Here is a 16,472-nt window from a genome sequence, read left to right on the forward strand (position 1 = left end):
ACTATAATCTTCTTTTCTGACCGACTACTTGCGCTGTCTCTACTTATAAAATGGAACAAAGTTAAATTATTTATCAAATAGCATTCATTTTCCCTACTATCTCATTGATTGATATGCCGCTCCCATTCATTTTTTATTTTTGATAGAGGTGAAAAGCTAATTTCCGTTTGATAACCACGTAATTTCAATGTTGTATGATGAATGAGCGTGTCTGAAAAGAAACGAACTAAGTATCAGTCTCTAACTCGTTACCTCGCTAAAAATATGAAGTATAAATTTTTGATTTTACACAAGGTATAATATTTTATAATCTGTTGAACTGTGCTTTATCCCGTTGATATCTTTTAGCGCTTTACCAAAGAAACACTATCATCATATAAATAAAAAGACAACTCGGAAGCTGATTGGGTCAGTTAGTCAGTAATTTAAACGCATTTTGTTCCTTATAACTTCTTCTCTTCGTCCGCAATCCGTTCATAGAATTGAACAATATACCTTAACACTGTTGTATTACCTATTTTTAGACTTGACTTACTCCTCAGTTACTTTTTTCCACCCTGTTAATGCTCCTTTATCACTTTTAAGTGTTCTTATCATTTCAATCCACGTCAAAGTGTTTAATCAGTCTGTTCACGCTCAGTGTCCATGCTTGTCAGAGGGAGCAGTACTGCGCATTAATTACGCAATATTAGGCAAATGCAAAATATGAGAAATATGCCAGATCAGGTACTATTTGTAGCAGTGAAGGTAAAGAACACGGTTTTGTATATTAAACTAATTTAGCTCAATTCCGCACTCGGGCAGCACCAAAATGGTTACGCTTCATGAAATACATTGCAGACCAAAAACGAGCTGAGGTAAAAGGTACGGCCGGTGTACGAACCATGCTGTTATAGAGCATACACAATCATGCTAAGCCCTTTTATACGCAGAGTGCTTTACAAGCGTGATCTGTTCATGCGAATGAAATGAATAAATGTATTTTTAATGTTTATGCACGGATATAAAGTAAAGATTAATAATTCCATTTATGGCATGGGCAATACACACACTCACGAATACTTGCATATTTCAAGGTACGGTGAATTATGTGCAGGTATGGTGTTGTATGCTGTTTTATGCACCAAAATTAAATTTGATTCGGTATATGCGGTGGCAGGTAAATTTATAAATTTTAATTGTTTATTAAGTGTGATCTAACAGAAAGTACCAGGGCATGTTCATGCCGTAGATGGTAAGGCGGTAATGAATTATGTTTATGCATAAACAATGGGGGCAAATTGTGTGCGCAGATGGAAAGAAATGCACGAACGTGATAAATTACGCTCCTACATGGATAGCACTGTAAAGGCACGCCTATCATGCCGTGCATAAAAGGTTGATTAATTATGTTTTCGCATAAACAAAAATTAACCCTTATTAGAGCTATGACGAGAGACGAGCGCGAAAATTCAAAAATTGACCTAAACTATCTTTTAGATTGTGCTGAGCTAGTGAGCTACGGCACACGAATACCGAATGAAATTGCACAGCTATGCAGGAGCCGTCTAAGTCTGCACAATTTCCTGTTAGTACGCGGCATTGCCAAGGGCGGATACGGCAGCGTTTACCTGGTGCAGAGCCATCAATCACAACGCTACTATGCCCTAAAGGTGATCAAGAAGCAGGTGGTTATCGACATGCCCCACCTCGCACTGTTCGAGAACGAAAAGGCTGCACTCAAAAGTGCGCGTGATGCGCAGTACCTCGTGTTCATGCACTGCTCATTTCAAAACGAGCACAGCATCTTCTTTCTTATGGATTTCTATCCATGCGAGCTGCTTGAAAGGGTGCCGGTCAGGGACGAGCATGAGCTGCGCTTTTATGCGACAGGTATTCTTCTAGCAATCGAGGAGTTGCATAAATTGGGATACGTGCACAGGGACATCAAGCCCGAGAATATTTTCTTGGACAGGAATGGGTGTGTAAAATTGGCTGATTTCGGTTCATGCTGCCGCATAAAAGACGCGGATGAGCGCATAAACGAAGGCACGGTGATGCGCAGCATGCGCAGCAGAAAGTTGACCGGGAGCAGCGCACGTTCCTCAGGTAGCACATGCTCAGCCAACCGATCGGAAATAATGGTAGGAACCCCCGATTACATCGCACCCGAGTGCTTTACGAACGAACAGGGCATCGAAGTGGATATGTGGGCGTACGGTGTTGTGCTTTACGAGCTGAAGCATGATGAAACACCTTTCTACGCAGCCACGCTCTCTGAGACACAGAACAACATCAAAGACATAAAATACGAAAGGTGCACGGGTGTGCTTGGTGATCTGGTAGACCGCCTTCTGCGGTACAAGGCGGAACGTATCGATGTACAGCAGTGCAAGGAGCACCCGTTCTTTGCTGGCGTTAATTTTGATGAATATGCAGGTGGTCTTAAACCGTCATTCGTACCTGAGGTGAGCACTGAGGGCGAGACCGTGCATTTGGAAGGGGAAGAGATTGAACATACGTGTGAATTTGTAGGGTTTAGTTACGATCCGTGTTTTGATGGCTTTGAGGTGCGTATGAAAGACAAGATGGTTACCGGTATGATTAAGGGTTCCTCCGAAAAGATTGATAGTAAAGGTTTAGATGGTAGATTGGGCGAGGGTACGGGATTGCGTGATTGCACAAATGTTGACCAGGGATTGAAAGATCAAAAAATTAATGATGGCAAAGACACTAGCGCTAGAGGTGCTGATCAGGACACACGTATTGGTCAAGTAAGCACGACATATTACGCTTACACAGGCTCAGATCAATCAGCGGTGGTGAAAATGTTAAAATGCAGCGAATGCGGTAAAAATGAAGTGCTAACCGGTAAAGAATCGTACAACAGTGATGACTGTGTAAACATGTCGAAGAGTGCTGGGGATGAAACCAGTGCTGTCCATAAAAATGATTTAAAAGCTTTGAATGGGGCCGTGTTGGACAGTATGAGCGAGCACGCCAGAAGGAACGAGGGTAGCAGCACCCATATGGTGGCTTGTAGCGATTTATTGACATGTGATGCTCTCACAAAGAGATGTGATGAGCTCATCAGTGAAAATAACGTGCTGAAGGAAAAAACAGGGGTGATAAACACGATGCTGAGCACCCTCAAGAACATCGATTTGAGCGTTTATAATGAAAAAATAAAAAACATGACAGAGAAATTTCGGGCACTTGATGCATTTAAAGAGGGTTACAGAGCACTGGCGAGTGCTAACAAGGAATTAATCAGGTACAGGGAGGAGTACGAGGATTTACAGTTGAGAAATGGGGTGCTCACAGAGATGGTGAAGAGAGGGGAATTGGAAAGGATAAGCATGCATTCGGTTGGTTGTGAGCATCACAGCGATGTCAATTCTGTTCAGGGAGAAGAGGGGCGGAATGATATCAATGAACGTTTTGTCAAAGACAGACACACACGTGGTACTGAACAAAAAAATGGTGCTCTCTCCGATAGTACCTCGAATAGCAAGGTAAGAGGTTATTCAGCGACAGGTACATGCGCTGTGGGTGTCCGTTCCTTTAGCACGGGGTGTAAGGAGGGAGTTGAGGTGAATTTGATCGATTCAGGATGTAAAAGAAAAGTGGAGAATGAAAGGGTGCATAGGACAAGGGACGAGCAGGAAGACAAAAAGTATTCGTTAGAGGCGAAATTGCCGAGATGTACTCGGTTCAAGGACAGCGTGCTTATAAAGACGGAGCGCATGATTGAGCTGGAGAGTGAGGTTGAAAGGCTGCTCAGGAACAACAACGAATTGAAGGGACGTATTGCGCAAATGGATGGTGATAAAATGTGCTACGAAAGGAAGGTTGCAGGGATGAAAGAGAAAATGCTTGATTTTAATTACTATATCAACACGATGATAAACAACATAAGAATTACGCTCCATGACATTGACATTGTATCGTTGTACAACAGGATGAACAAGGAGATACGTACGATGAAGAAGTTGCTGAAGGTGCGTGAGCAGGAAAAGAAGGAAATAGAACTGATGAACACCACCGAGGTAACGATAAGGAAGAAACTGGAAAAAGAGATACTACGGCACAAAGCCGAGATAAAACGGTTGAGAGCGAGGGGCGAGATTGACATTACGTTCAAGATTAGGATTAATGGAGAAAAGACACTGCTAAGGATCGAGAAGAATCAGCTGTATTTGCTTGATATCGTGGAAAACCTGAGCAACAGCGTAAGTGCCAATCTGAGCAAATCCGAGAAGCTGCGTTATAAGAGAAAGAACGTTGTAAAATTGGTGTTTATTGAGGAGAGCACCTCTTCAGCGGTGCACACACGCTCACGGTCACAGCTCTTAGAAGAACTGCGCAAGGAGAAGAGGCTGTACGCCTCGATAGAGAGGCTGAGTGCGATGCATACGGGTAGGATGTTAGAGAGAACAAAGACGCAGCTTGAAGGGTCTCTCAGGAAAATAAAGTACCTCGAGGCAGAAATTGAGAATGCAGATGAAAGCGGTACGCAAGAAGAGGGTACATCCCGTGAGGGTGTCGTATTCTATGACGGCCACGTATTCGTGCACGAAAAGGGACTGAGCGGTTACTGCAATTTCTGTGATGAGCCCCATTACAGCATCAGTCTTGCGTGTGAGCAGTGTGGTATAACGGTGCATAGGCAGTGTTACATGTTGGCAATGTCGTGCGATATGTGCAAGTCTGTGAAGAAGGGAAGGAGTTTTATGGTTGAGATGAGGAACTTTGAGGAAGCAGAGCGTTTAGTCAAGATTTTAAAGAAAGACGTGTGATTGCAGGGATTGGACTGTGGTACTAACGCTCCACTGTACTATGCTGTGCCCTGCCGTATTGGCACCTTACACCATATCACACTTCCCATCATACCACCCCTTACGCCATGCTTGTACCGGTAAAATACCTCATTTCCACAGGTATGCAGGTGATCTACGCAGTGAATGACAAAAATACTTTGTTTCAGTATTTGAATGGAGTATTGCTGTATGGCACGCTCCGTGAGCGGCAAGTGCTGATGCTTTCTTTATGATTTGTACATACCTTACCGTACAAGCGTACTAAACGGTGTTGGTCCATTGCTGTCCGCTTCACCCTTGATATACGAGAACAGCGAAAGAGAAGGGTGCAATTACCACGTTTGATGTGCCGTACTACGAACTATGCTTGGATACAAATACGATACACCGGTGTAACGGTCCGGTAATGAACTTGTGACATATCCTTGATACGTTCGCCGTATGTGTTGGTATTAAACACGTTGTTCGATGATCTTCGTACCGTTGTCGTTGTGCTTTCGTACCGTTGACAAAACGTCTTTACGTTGGTACACCAAAATTTTTGTTTTAGCCCCCATGCGTTCATCACCTCATTTAACGAAGCGAAAATTTACAAACGCTCAAAAAATCATATTAGGCACGCTCACACACAAAATGGATGATCTTCTGGTGCTCAAACTGGTCACGAAGGACGTGCCGTATCCCAACACGAAAGTGTATGCCGAGAGGGGTGTAGGCACGGTTGATGAAATATTTGGTAAGTTGGATGAGATGTACTGCAGTGTAAAAGGATTGAAGGATGGTAAGCATTTCTATGTGGAGGATAATCGGTTCATATCACGGGATAGGTTGGAGAGTGGAGGGCTGGCGGTGAACAACAAAGGGAAGAGAAAAAATGAAGATAGAGGTAAAATGGGGACGAGAATGAATTTTAAGGGGAAGAAGGAAGAGGTGGTTAAAGATAGTGGGTATAACTTTAAGGTTGGGAGAAAGAATAAAAGACGGTAGAATGAAGGTGGTGTACCGTTGATAAATTATTTTGGGTGTTTCATTGCTTTTGTGTTTTTGTATTTTTATGTGTTTTAATGGTGTTTGCACCTTTGTTCGTACGTTTCAGCTCGTACGTTTCAGCTCGTACTTCAGCTCGTACGTTTCAGTTCGTACTTCAGTTCGTACGTTTCAGCTCGTACGTTTCAACTCATCAACACTACAACTGTTCGAATCAATCCGCTATATCAACATTAAATAAAGAAACCTTCTTAAGCAACAAGCACAGCACTTGTTAACATATCAATACGCACCAACATTCGTACTTTTCCACAAATTGATTGTATCTTTACTCTAACCATCTCTTCATTTTATTTTTCCTTTTTTCTTCCATTCAATATTCCTGTTACAGCTCTGTCTTAAGGAACACAATTGAATCCCATCACAAGTTCTCTACATCCATTTAACAATCAATTAAGTACGTGAAGCACTGAGAAGTGATCCTGATGTGTACTGAGTACCGAAATAAACGTAAGAAAGCGGAAAACATTATTTGCAGCTTTGAACGATGATAAAAATAAATTTACTTGCTATCTCAGTCACACCTCACTTGCAGAACAACGCTTGGCGCCATCTCTGTGTGTTGAGGAACGGTAAAACGTAGCTGTGCTATACCTCTACGTAATAAGGAAGAAATACATTCTTGAGAAGAAGAAAGGAAGTGTTGTTGAGTGCAAATAAATTTAAAATATTTATTGAGATGAAAAAAGTGCTTTTAGCAGGCAAAGTTTGAATTGTTTATTGTTGAGCGTTGTGGTGGTTAAGTGATAAATTGAAGTACTTTCTGAAAAGAGGTATGAATGTTCTTATTGCAGGTGTATTACCTCTCATATCACAGAATGGTAAGGCACAAGCTCATAATGCACTGTTTTTTGGTATAATATCGTTAGAGACGAGAAATATTCTAAATAAATATTTATTTGTTAATTAAGTACCTAATATTTCCTGAAAATTGAAATATATTGGTGATATATTAAAATAAGACATGATGTAAGGTATTGGTGATTATCTGACACGCCTTTGTTCGGCTCATTGGACTTTCATGTTCAATTGCTGCTGCTGGTAAATGATCATAAAGCGTATGGAAAAGCATCCATACCATGGTACAAGCGCCTATGCCCATAAACACTTTTGTGGTTACATTCTGTTTTAATTGAACAGTATGCACATTTAAGGATAGGTTGGTGTTAAATTAAATCGTTAAACATACTTCCATCCGGACGTACCACCAAAATAGAAGCATGCATGGTTATTAGCTGAGGCGTAGCACAGAAATACGCGCTCAAACAAATAATTTGCAGATTTACCGCTAACCGTGGCATAAAACCTGCGGCTGATAGTGGAACGCAAAGGAATAGCACACAAATCAAAATAAAGTTGTGAGCATTGCGTTATATCCCCTCCAGGGGACATCGAACTAAGACAAATGCTGATCATACCAATCTGTCAATATTTGATACGGTGCTTGGATATAAACGTGCCAATTTATCGATTGAATACCTCATTTATCACACATTTATGAATTTCGGTTTAATCAATTTTGGCAATTTATAAAAGGTTGAATCGCTCTTGGGCACAATGAAAACAGAGCATCTTATCAGCGTAAAGGAACGGATGGTGTACATTACGTTGTTCTGCATACAGTCCCTCGTCGAAATAGTGTTCTTTGGCCTGTCACTGTACTTTGAGTCAAATATGAAACGCAATTCACTATACACGGTCAAGGGATCAACGCTTCTTCTTGGTAATTTGTTCCTGATCGAGGCCATCATGTTGAAAAATCCTAATCACATATATTTGTACGCGATAATATACGCTTATACACTCTCCTCGGCCTTTCTTGGCGAAGCAAAAGAACCCGGTCTCTCTCTGGCTTTCCGAACAGCAGTCGTGGGAACATTGTTATTGAGAGGATTGATGGTGTGCATACTGTTCCGAAAAATAAGGCAGGTATTTGTTTGGTATTCTTTCAAAAAACTTGGCCCAAGCACAGAATTGATTGGTAAGTTCATTTTCTAATTTAAGAAGCTAATAAGGTAAGTCACATATTTAATTTTGACCAGGCAACAAGTCATAGTTATCTTCAAACTGTACATACTGTTCGGGATCATAAAATCATTTCTTCCGCTATTGGTGATGAAGTATGGTAGGGTCCTTTTTACGTTGCATATCTTTTGCAAAGTATCAATCTACATCATATACCAGACATACAAACATGAAGAGAACCGTGTAATGTATAGAATATTGTACATGTTGATCGCTGCTGAAGTTATAATCACAGTAATAGACACACTTGTCTACATTTACCATGGTGATGAGCTGAAACCGTAGGTGCATTTTCTAATTTGTTTAATATTTCTGACAAATGGATTTAAAATACTGACAACTTTGCTATTTTTATTCATTCTTATCGATGATGAGCAGAATTTCGGGGCCGGTCTGAAGGAGTACGTGCTATAGATGGAATATGAGCGGTTGGAGAAAGAGGAGTAAGAAGTGCTTCCATTAAAGCTTTTGTGTAACAAAAACACGTTTTATAGTTTAGTACACATAAAACATATTCTTGTGTTGATCATGTATAAAGAGCGCATACAAGTTTGTTTAGTTAAATTATTTTAGCGTAATGTCGTATCTAAACATTGCTGAGAATCGTACGGTGAGCAAGGAACATTCATTGCATCATAATAATTATCAGGGTTGCTGCTGCCTACGCCAACCTTGAATAAAATCTTCTTCCCAATCGGTGAATATCGATGACTACATCGTTGCTATTCATCAACAAATTGTGATTTACCTGAATCATAGGTGCTCAATAACGGCCTGTTTTTGTCAATACTAGGTAAAGTGTCTCGTACACTGACAACAGGGATATTTAGCTAAACCGCCCATAACTTGAATCGATATGCGTGTTCTTACTGGTGTAAACTGCCGATACCAACGGAGGAATAAATGCTATTCAGATCGTTTGATACCCGCGACGAGACTGTTTTTATCCGTTGTTGAGAAAATAATTTACAAAAAGAATAATAATGAAACTGCAGAGTCACGCTTAGAGCTTGCTACAAACACAGTCCTAAAATAGGAATCGGGGTAGCAGAACTAGAACGCTTACGAGCAAGTTACGGTTATAAACGTTAACAAAGGTATCACTTTATTTCTAAGGGATCGATTCGTGCTTACAAGGCTGTCGTAACTTTTTACTCACATTTCATCCATTTTTCATGTTTGTCCCGAATGAACCAGCAATACAGCACGGTTAGATATTTGGAGGTTGGGGTGGGCAATGACACAGAAAATGATAATTAGCGTACAGAGCAAGGATGTTTGTTCAGCTCTAGCAGATAAAAATAGTTGGTGCTGTTGCTGGCCACAAGTTCGATCGTAAAATTGTTTGAAGGCTTGTAAATGGTGCCGTTTAGTCCACTAGTCAATTAAATGCGTGGCTTGGATTGAGCCGTCAGAATATAAAAACCACTGAAAACTGTTTAATCGCATGTATTGTTTAGATGTAACATAAATAGTTTTTGTGCGATTCAGCATTTTGGCCATGTATAGGAAAAATTTTTGCTATTTTTTGGTGTAGCAAGCACTGCATAACATCTTTTTGCTATTTTTTGGTGTAGCAAGCACTGCATAACATCAATTTTCATTTATTTGTTCGTAGAAAAATTTGTGATAATTTGCAGATCAAATATTTTTGATCGCAACGAGTGGATGAAGAACCAAATACAGATGCTAGCAGGAATTCAGTGTTGAAATTTATCTTTAGTGATTTACCTGTGCGATGCATATTCTTGTTCAAACTTCCTTTTTATGATGTGTTGGCCATAAATGTGGCAAAAGTGTGCTATTTTTATTTATTTCCTTTATTCTATGCTAAATTAACAATACAACTGCAGATTTGTTTATTGAGATAGGCTGAAAATAACTTGTTCAATGTCTTACGGGTGAAATGGATTGATACTGTTAAAAGGCCATTATATCTTTATTTACGCTTACTTTACAATTTAACATGCCGTTCCCTTCAATCTATCCAGGTTATGTCAATAAAAACGACTGAGAAAAAACATAAACCACATCTCACAGCCATGGTTACGAAATTTTACTGTTACGAGTCCAGCTAAATAACAAAAAATATACGAAGTGAAGCCAAAGCCTAGAAAATACACTAGCTGCCATGGTTATACTGAGTTCAATAAAAATTTTACATTGTGTCGAGAGATACAAATATGCCTTTATTTGGAAGATAGATGAAATATTCAATTAACACCAAAATTTTTGTGCAAAACCATATATGAGCTGCTTGAATGTCCATATTTAAACGGAGTGCGCACTGATATCGATATCTGTTGCTTCTAACACCAACTACACTGGGTGTGCTGCATAATATTATCGCACTATTTGTTCGAGATCAGAGATGCAGAAAAGTGATCTGATGTAAAAGTTTTTATGGCGTAAGATCAGTTTTCTCGTTTATTAAACCAAGTTGGATCGCTAGTTAGATCGAATTGCTGTATAAATGTTTAGTTATACTACCAAAAGGTAAGAAAAATGTTTCAAAATGTATAGGCGGTTTTCGGTGTAAAAACATGTGCTTTATTCATAATTACTCGTTTTAACTGCATCTACTCTAATATATCATCCAAATTTATCACTCCTTACAAATTTGTTAAATTCATCTGCTAAATTTAATTAAAGAATTATTATCAGTTTCTGGATGTATATAAGCTGAGCAGAAACTATGAGAACAACTGCATGATGAACGAAGGAAATGTTACGAACGAGAAAAAACAGATGTCATATGTTATGGTGTTCTGCGTGCTATTGGTCCTTGAGGTGACCTTTTTTGGAATGGCGGTGTTTTTCACGACAAACGTGCAATTTAAATCGGTGTATCTGCTGCATGGATCGGCGAGTCTTTTGGGCAACTTCTTTTTGGTCGAAGGAATTATTATCAAGAATTTCGCACAAATAAGTTTGTATCCCATAATATATTTTTACACACTGGCCAACATTTTCATAAGCGATTTTAAGGGTATAGGACTGTATTTTGCGTTTAAAATTGCACAAGTAGGCGTATTCGTGCTAAGAGGATTTTTTGTGTTCCATGTGTTTAATCGCCTTAGATTGGAGTTTGCATGGCACTCTTTTAAAAGATTGGGAACAAGTCCACAGATAATCGGTAAGTATATTTTCTAATTTTAGAGGCAAATAAGGTAAGTTGCATTACTAATTTAGATCAGACAAAAAACCTTAGTCGTTTTCAGACTCTACATGTTTTATAGCATCGTGAACACATTCCTGCCCATGCTCATTATGCCACATGGCAGGATAATGTATACCTTGCACATTGTTTTCGAATTTTTAATTTATTTCAATTTTCAAACGTTTAAAAACGAGGAGAGCTACATCGCACGAAAAGTACTGTACACGTTGATTATGATTGAATTCATATTGACCATAATAGACTGTGTCATTTACGGACTTTCCGATGCTCCTCTTGAATAGTAAGTATATTTTCTAATTTATTTGTATGGTATACGTTAGTAGCGGGTTCAAGCTGTTGGTTATCGGGATGCTCTCTGTCATGTTGGTCAGAGATGAGCGTAGATTTGGCAGTGGCCTGAAGGAAGTTCTTTTCAAAAAGTCGCAGTTAAGCTAGTAAAGAGGGCGCAATGAACAAATAAATCGCTAAAATTAACACCGTAATGATTAGCTTATTGCAGTTGATTTCAGCGCTCAGAAATCAATCGCTCAGCCACATCACAAGCATTTTCATTGTCAACTCTACCGCTTGACCGGATGTTTTTTACGATAAGTCCCATAATCTCTCGCTGAGTAACAGATTAATTCATTAGTATTTATTGCTAAATTAAAGCTATAAATCCATCTGAAATATTTCTAAACCTGGATAAGTGGTTAAAAACATGCGTTAGAACGAAAATAGTGCTGCTAAAGGTTAAATTAATATTTTTGGATTAGCCGGTATCTCTCTGATTTAAAACCCGGTCTCTATTCATAACAGCGTCAATATCTACCAATTCGAGTAGCACCTGTCTATTTGTTAGAGATATCGTGTCGATCTGTATTTATTTCGAGGTCATTCAGAGTCTAAGCAATTTAAACCGTAAAGCCATAGTATATACACGATTCAGGTTTTGACCAAAGCATACCAATCCCTTTTCGTTGCATTGTATTCTCAAACAGGTGTGAATCATCTGAACCATAAGAGCCTTAACCATTATTACCAGGTATAAGCTTTTAACGGTTTAAGTTCCTCTTTTGTGAAGTACGAAACGTCGTTTGTAATCTAAAACACCTGACGCCAATCTTTCAACATCGAATTTCATCTTTTTGAAAGGCTGTTTAATTATGATTTCACACAAACTTGTCTGGCACAACGAGAGCCCCACTATGGCCCGAGAAACCCTTGGTTCACAGAGTAAATCACTCGTCCAAAGGACTACTGATAAGCATTGTAGTTTTGCTCATTGTACTCTCAAAGCAGCTTACACTTGCTCCGTTATAAAGGCATACCGATTGGTTAGATAATCTACATTCAGCCCACCTACCAAGAGCGGCTTTCAGTTTCATTTGATTCCTGCAATACCGTGAAACTGGTACTTAAGAGCTGACACCAACAAGTCATCGCGTTGTTTGCATCAACATGCGCTAGCTGGGTCATCGAACAGAGCAGAAATGAATTACACAGTATCTTTGATTGTAAAAAAGCTCGGGATACCGTATGCGATGGTTTAAAAGACATGGGCGTATAAGAAAGCCTTTTTGATTAGATAAGGCACCATATTGGCCCTTAAAAAGCAATCAGCAGACATAAATTAGAATGAATAATACTTTAAGGGCTAGATAGTTTGCAAGACTGGTTAATTTTTCTTAAACGGCAGTGGTATGAACTTGGTACCTAGACCATAGTTTCGTGTTTTATTTATCAAATGATAGATTGAAAACCCTCCTATTGAATGCACCTGGGCCACCTCGTATTAATCAAGCAATAAAACATTTAAATAGAATCGCACCGAAACTACCGTTGTTGGTAAAAAGTTGTACACAAAACGCAAATTCGTATTTTTTACACCACTCTAACTTGTTTAGAATAATCAATTAATGATGACGTTTATGTTTAATAGCAGCGTTCAGAAACGCTTAATCCATAGTATTATTCCTATACGCGGGATTATTAAATTCGTTTTTCTAGATTTATCCGGTCTGTGTAAGGTTTTAATGTATCATGTTGTTTATCATTGCTCAAAGATATTAATCCACGTTAATTTGGTAACATTATTATTAATTAGTAAGTATTTATATAATCAGACACGCACCGCTACAGAACATGATAAACAGTGAATCGCCAATAGAAGAACAAAGAAACATAGCATATGCCACTATATTTTGTGTGTTTGTGATTTTGGAGATCACATTTTTTGGTATGGCCGTGTACTTTTCTCGCGAGTCGACACATAAATCCACATTCCTGGTGCACGGTGCAACGCTTCTATTGGGGAACTTTTTCCTACTGCAGGGAATTATCACGAAAAATATCGTACAAATATGCACATATCCTATTCTGTACTGCTACACGTTTGCCATAACCTTTTTGAACAGCTCTTCGGCTTTAGGACTGTATTTTGTATTCAAAATGGCACATACCGGTGTACTGGTACTGAGGGGACTCGTTTTGTGCTATGCTTTCAACCGGCTAAGATTGGAATTTAGTTGGTACTCTTTCAAAAAACTGGGTCCAAGCTCACGAGTGAATGGTAAGTCGATTTTCTAATTTTAGAAGCAAATAAGGTAAGTTACAATATTAATTTAGATCAGACAGCAAGTAATCGTCGTGTTTAGACTCTACATATTCTACAGTATCATAAACAACTTCATTCCGCTGTTCAGGGTGTCATACGGTCGAGGAATTTATGTCATGCACATCGTCTGCGAACTGCTAATCTACGTCAATTTTCAGACGTTCAAAGATGAAGAGAGCAAAATCGCACGTAAAATACTTTACATTCTTATTGTTTGGGAGTTTGTACTTGCTGCGTTGGACATTATTATTTACGGAATTATCGATGTGGATATTGAAAGGTAAGTTTAATTTCTAATTCTCGCATAATATACGTAACAAGCGGGTTTAAGATAGTAGTCTGTGCGATATTCTCTGTTATATTGGTGAAAGACGAATGCTATTTTGGGAGTGGTCTCAAGGATATTCTTGAAAGGAGATCATTGATAAATACGTGAGAATGGATGAATAAAGAGCAAGTGATTATTTGAACGTGCTTAAGCATTTAATTGCATCTTTGAAATGATCGGTATTATCCTGTACGATAATCTATCACATAAAGCATTCTAAACCGGTTCTCGCTTATGTTTGAGTAAGCACGTTATACTCTTGCTTTACTAACCCGTGGACACTTAAATTTTGATTGACACCAATCACGGCTCACGGTTTTGTTAAAACCGGCATTTGAGATTCGTTGGTGTGTCAAGCAGGTAAGTTTACGGGTTTCATCGAAATGCATCGGTTCAATTACAAAATGAGTGCAAAACTTAAAAATCGTTTCAATTAATTAGGCTGGAAATATACAAATTAGACGAAAATGATCGTATTTTGGCACAAGCGGTTTTGTGCATCTGGCGAACAGTTGGAGAGTAATGTCATGTAAGCTGCAGTTGGTGCGTTAGGATCGCCACTGCGGTTTATGTTCACACGTCTGCTATTATGAAAACGTGCGCAAAGTTTTTGTGTGAGCTGCTTCACCAGATTGGAGCCTGAATCAAGAGCCAGCGGCTCAGTCAGTCCATACGAACCAGAAAAGTAAGCTTTTACGTGCATTATAAGAAGGCAAACAGACGTATACTCAGTGAAAAAAGTTCAACAAGCTTTTTGCTCGCTTGCTTTAATTAAAAGTTTCCTTTTGGTCAATTGAATTGGCAATCTTAGTGGAGTATCGGGTAGTAGGTGCTTGAAGTAAATTTTATTGCCAGCATTTTATCAACGCCAAAATTTGTGTGACAACATGCGTTTTCGTCTACAACGATGTGGCAGGGGCAAACTTTTAGCATTGGTCGAAGCTGTGAGTCGTGCGGCAAACTTGATGGAAAAGCTTATACAACAAATTAAACATGAACAGCATACTGCCAATAAATTGATTGGAATGCAGTCATGGCAAGTTGTGCGCATTCATTTCTGAATTAAATGACTAAATCATGTAATTAACTGATTAATCGATTTATTGTGTGCAGGAGATACAGTTGAGATTGCCACATATAAAACCGTGCAATACTACACGTTATGGATGCCAGTTGTCGTCGTTTGTTCATCTTTGGTTAGATGAATATATTTCCTATCCCGAAGGACCTGTTGGTCGAGAACCAGTGTGTGCACACGGACCACCAACATGAGGGCTATGTTTCTGTGGCATAGGCAAGGTTTTTCTAAAAATAAACTTTGGCAGGCGGGCAGACATGCATTACCGATTTGATAAGAATTCTGTGATTGAAAATAAATCATGATTTATTCGCCATTTGCAATCAATAATCTCATAAACAAGAAAATTAAACATGATTTGTTAATTACACACCTTAACTGATTAATAAAACAGTTGATCATTGTCTTACATACATATAATAATTGAAAGAGTCGTGTCCCTGATAATGCCTCTGAAGACCGGCAACATTTACAATTCGAAAATTGGCATCATATACATATTCTCGATATTCACGTTGCTGGAAATATCACTGTATGGAATCAATGTCTACTTCATACCCACAGTAATTCCGGATTATCCATTTACGGTTTATGGTGCCTCACTAATCCTCGGAAATTTCTTCCTAACAGAAGCTATTATAACACGGAATATCTATCAGATGTGTATATATCCATTTTTATATGCATACACACTCTCGGTCAATCTTCTGAACATAACACACCACAACAACATATCTCTGGCATGTCAAATGGTGCTTATTGCAATAATAGTACTCCATGGTGTATTGTTTCTTATGAAATTTAGGGATTTTTTCTACGAATTCTCATGGTACTACTACAAAAAAATAGGCGGGCGTCAGGAAATAATAGGTAAGTCAATTTTTCTAATTAGAAGTGAATAGGGTAAGTTAACTTTTTTAATTGAGGTTAGAGAAAATACTATAGTGTTTTTCAAGCTCTACATTATTTTTGGCATTTTAAAAAGCATATTGCCGTTGACTCAGATACCTTTTAAGGTGACTCTGTTTGCTATTCAAGTATCCCTACGTGTTATTAGCTTCATCTGGTTCCAGACTTTCAAACACACTGAAATATCTTGGGCCAGAAAAATACAGTATGTTCTTGTGGGCACAAAGCTAATCACAACGATCTTTGAACTCATCATGGTCAGTCTTCATGAAGTTCCAAAAAGAGCGTAAGTTATTTCTTTCTAATTTGAACAATTTTCCTGACAATAGGCTTCAAAATAGTTACATTGGTAGTACTTCTTGTTTTTTTGTATTTAGACGAACGAAACTTCGGCAAAGGGCTCAAAAAAGTTCTTGGTGTGTATCAATAGATTGAGTTCGTGATGTGGACTGAATAAACCCTGATGTAACTACAAGACTTTTTACTGTTTCACAAATCAGGTGATACGC

General features: G+C 38.8%; 6 protein-coding genes across 6 annotated transcripts; all 6 read left to right on the forward strand.

Moving 5' to 3' along the window:
• Window positions 1–1,427: 1,427 nt before the first annotated feature.
• On the forward strand, window positions 1,428–4,778 carry VCUG_02403 (AGC/DMPK protein kinase; the record flags this gene model as incomplete). The annotated part of the gene is made up of 1 exon (XM_008077220.1): window positions 1,428–4,778. One exon carries the CDS (start codon window positions 1,428–1,430, stop codon window positions 4,776–4,778), a length of 3,351 nt encoding a protein of 1,116 aa, XP_008075411.1.
• Window positions 4,779–5,267: 489 nt separating this feature from the next.
• VCUG_02404 (uncharacterized protein) lies at window positions 5,268–5,786 on the forward strand (the record flags this gene model as incomplete). Its single annotated transcript, XM_008077221.1, has 1 exon — window positions 5,268–5,786. The coding sequence occupies one exon, from the start codon at window positions 5,268–5,270 to the stop codon at window positions 5,784–5,786; it is 519 nt and encodes a 172-aa protein (XP_008075412.1).
• A 1,484-nt stretch (window positions 5,787–7,270) lies between these two features.
• Window positions 7,271–8,349, forward strand: VCUG_02405 (uncharacterized protein). Its single transcript, XM_008077222.1, has one exon. It carries the CDS (start codon window positions 7,404–7,406, stop codon window positions 7,842–7,844), a length of 441 nt encoding a protein of 146 aa, XP_008075413.1. The 5' UTR covers window positions 7,271–7,403; the 3' UTR covers window positions 7,845–8,349.
• Window positions 8,350–10,580: 2,231 nt separating this feature from the next.
• Window positions 10,581–11,053, forward strand: VCUG_02406 (uncharacterized protein; the record flags this gene model as incomplete). Its single annotated transcript, XM_008077223.1, has 1 exon — window positions 10,581–11,053. The coding sequence occupies one exon, from the start codon at window positions 10,581–10,583 to the stop codon at window positions 11,022–11,024; it is 444 nt and encodes a 147-aa protein (XP_008075414.1). The 3' UTR covers window positions 11,025–11,053.
• A 2,094-nt stretch (window positions 11,054–13,147) lies between these two features.
• Window positions 13,148–14,164, forward strand: VCUG_02407 (uncharacterized protein). Its single transcript, XM_008077224.1, has one exon. The coding sequence runs from the start codon at window positions 13,177–13,179 to the stop codon at window positions 13,618–13,620; it is 444 nt and encodes a 147-aa protein (XP_008075415.1). The 5' UTR covers window positions 13,148–13,176; the 3' UTR covers window positions 13,621–14,164.
• A 1,336-nt stretch (window positions 14,165–15,500) lies between these two features.
• Window positions 15,501–16,437, forward strand: VCUG_02408 (uncharacterized protein; the record flags this gene model as incomplete). The annotated part of the gene is made up of 1 exon (XM_008077225.1): window positions 15,501–16,437. The coding sequence occupies one exon, from the start codon at window positions 15,501–15,503 to the stop codon at window positions 15,954–15,956; it is 456 nt and encodes a 151-aa protein (XP_008075416.1). The 3' UTR covers window positions 15,957–16,437.
• Between the last annotated feature and the right edge of the window lie 35 nt (window positions 16,438–16,472).

Source organism: Vavraia culicis, assembly GCF_000192795.1.
Source record: "Vavraia culicis subsp. floridensis unplaced genomic scaffold supercont1.61, whole genome shotgun sequence".
NCBI lineage: Eukaryota > Fungi > Microsporidia > Pleistophoridae > Vavraia > Vavraia culicis.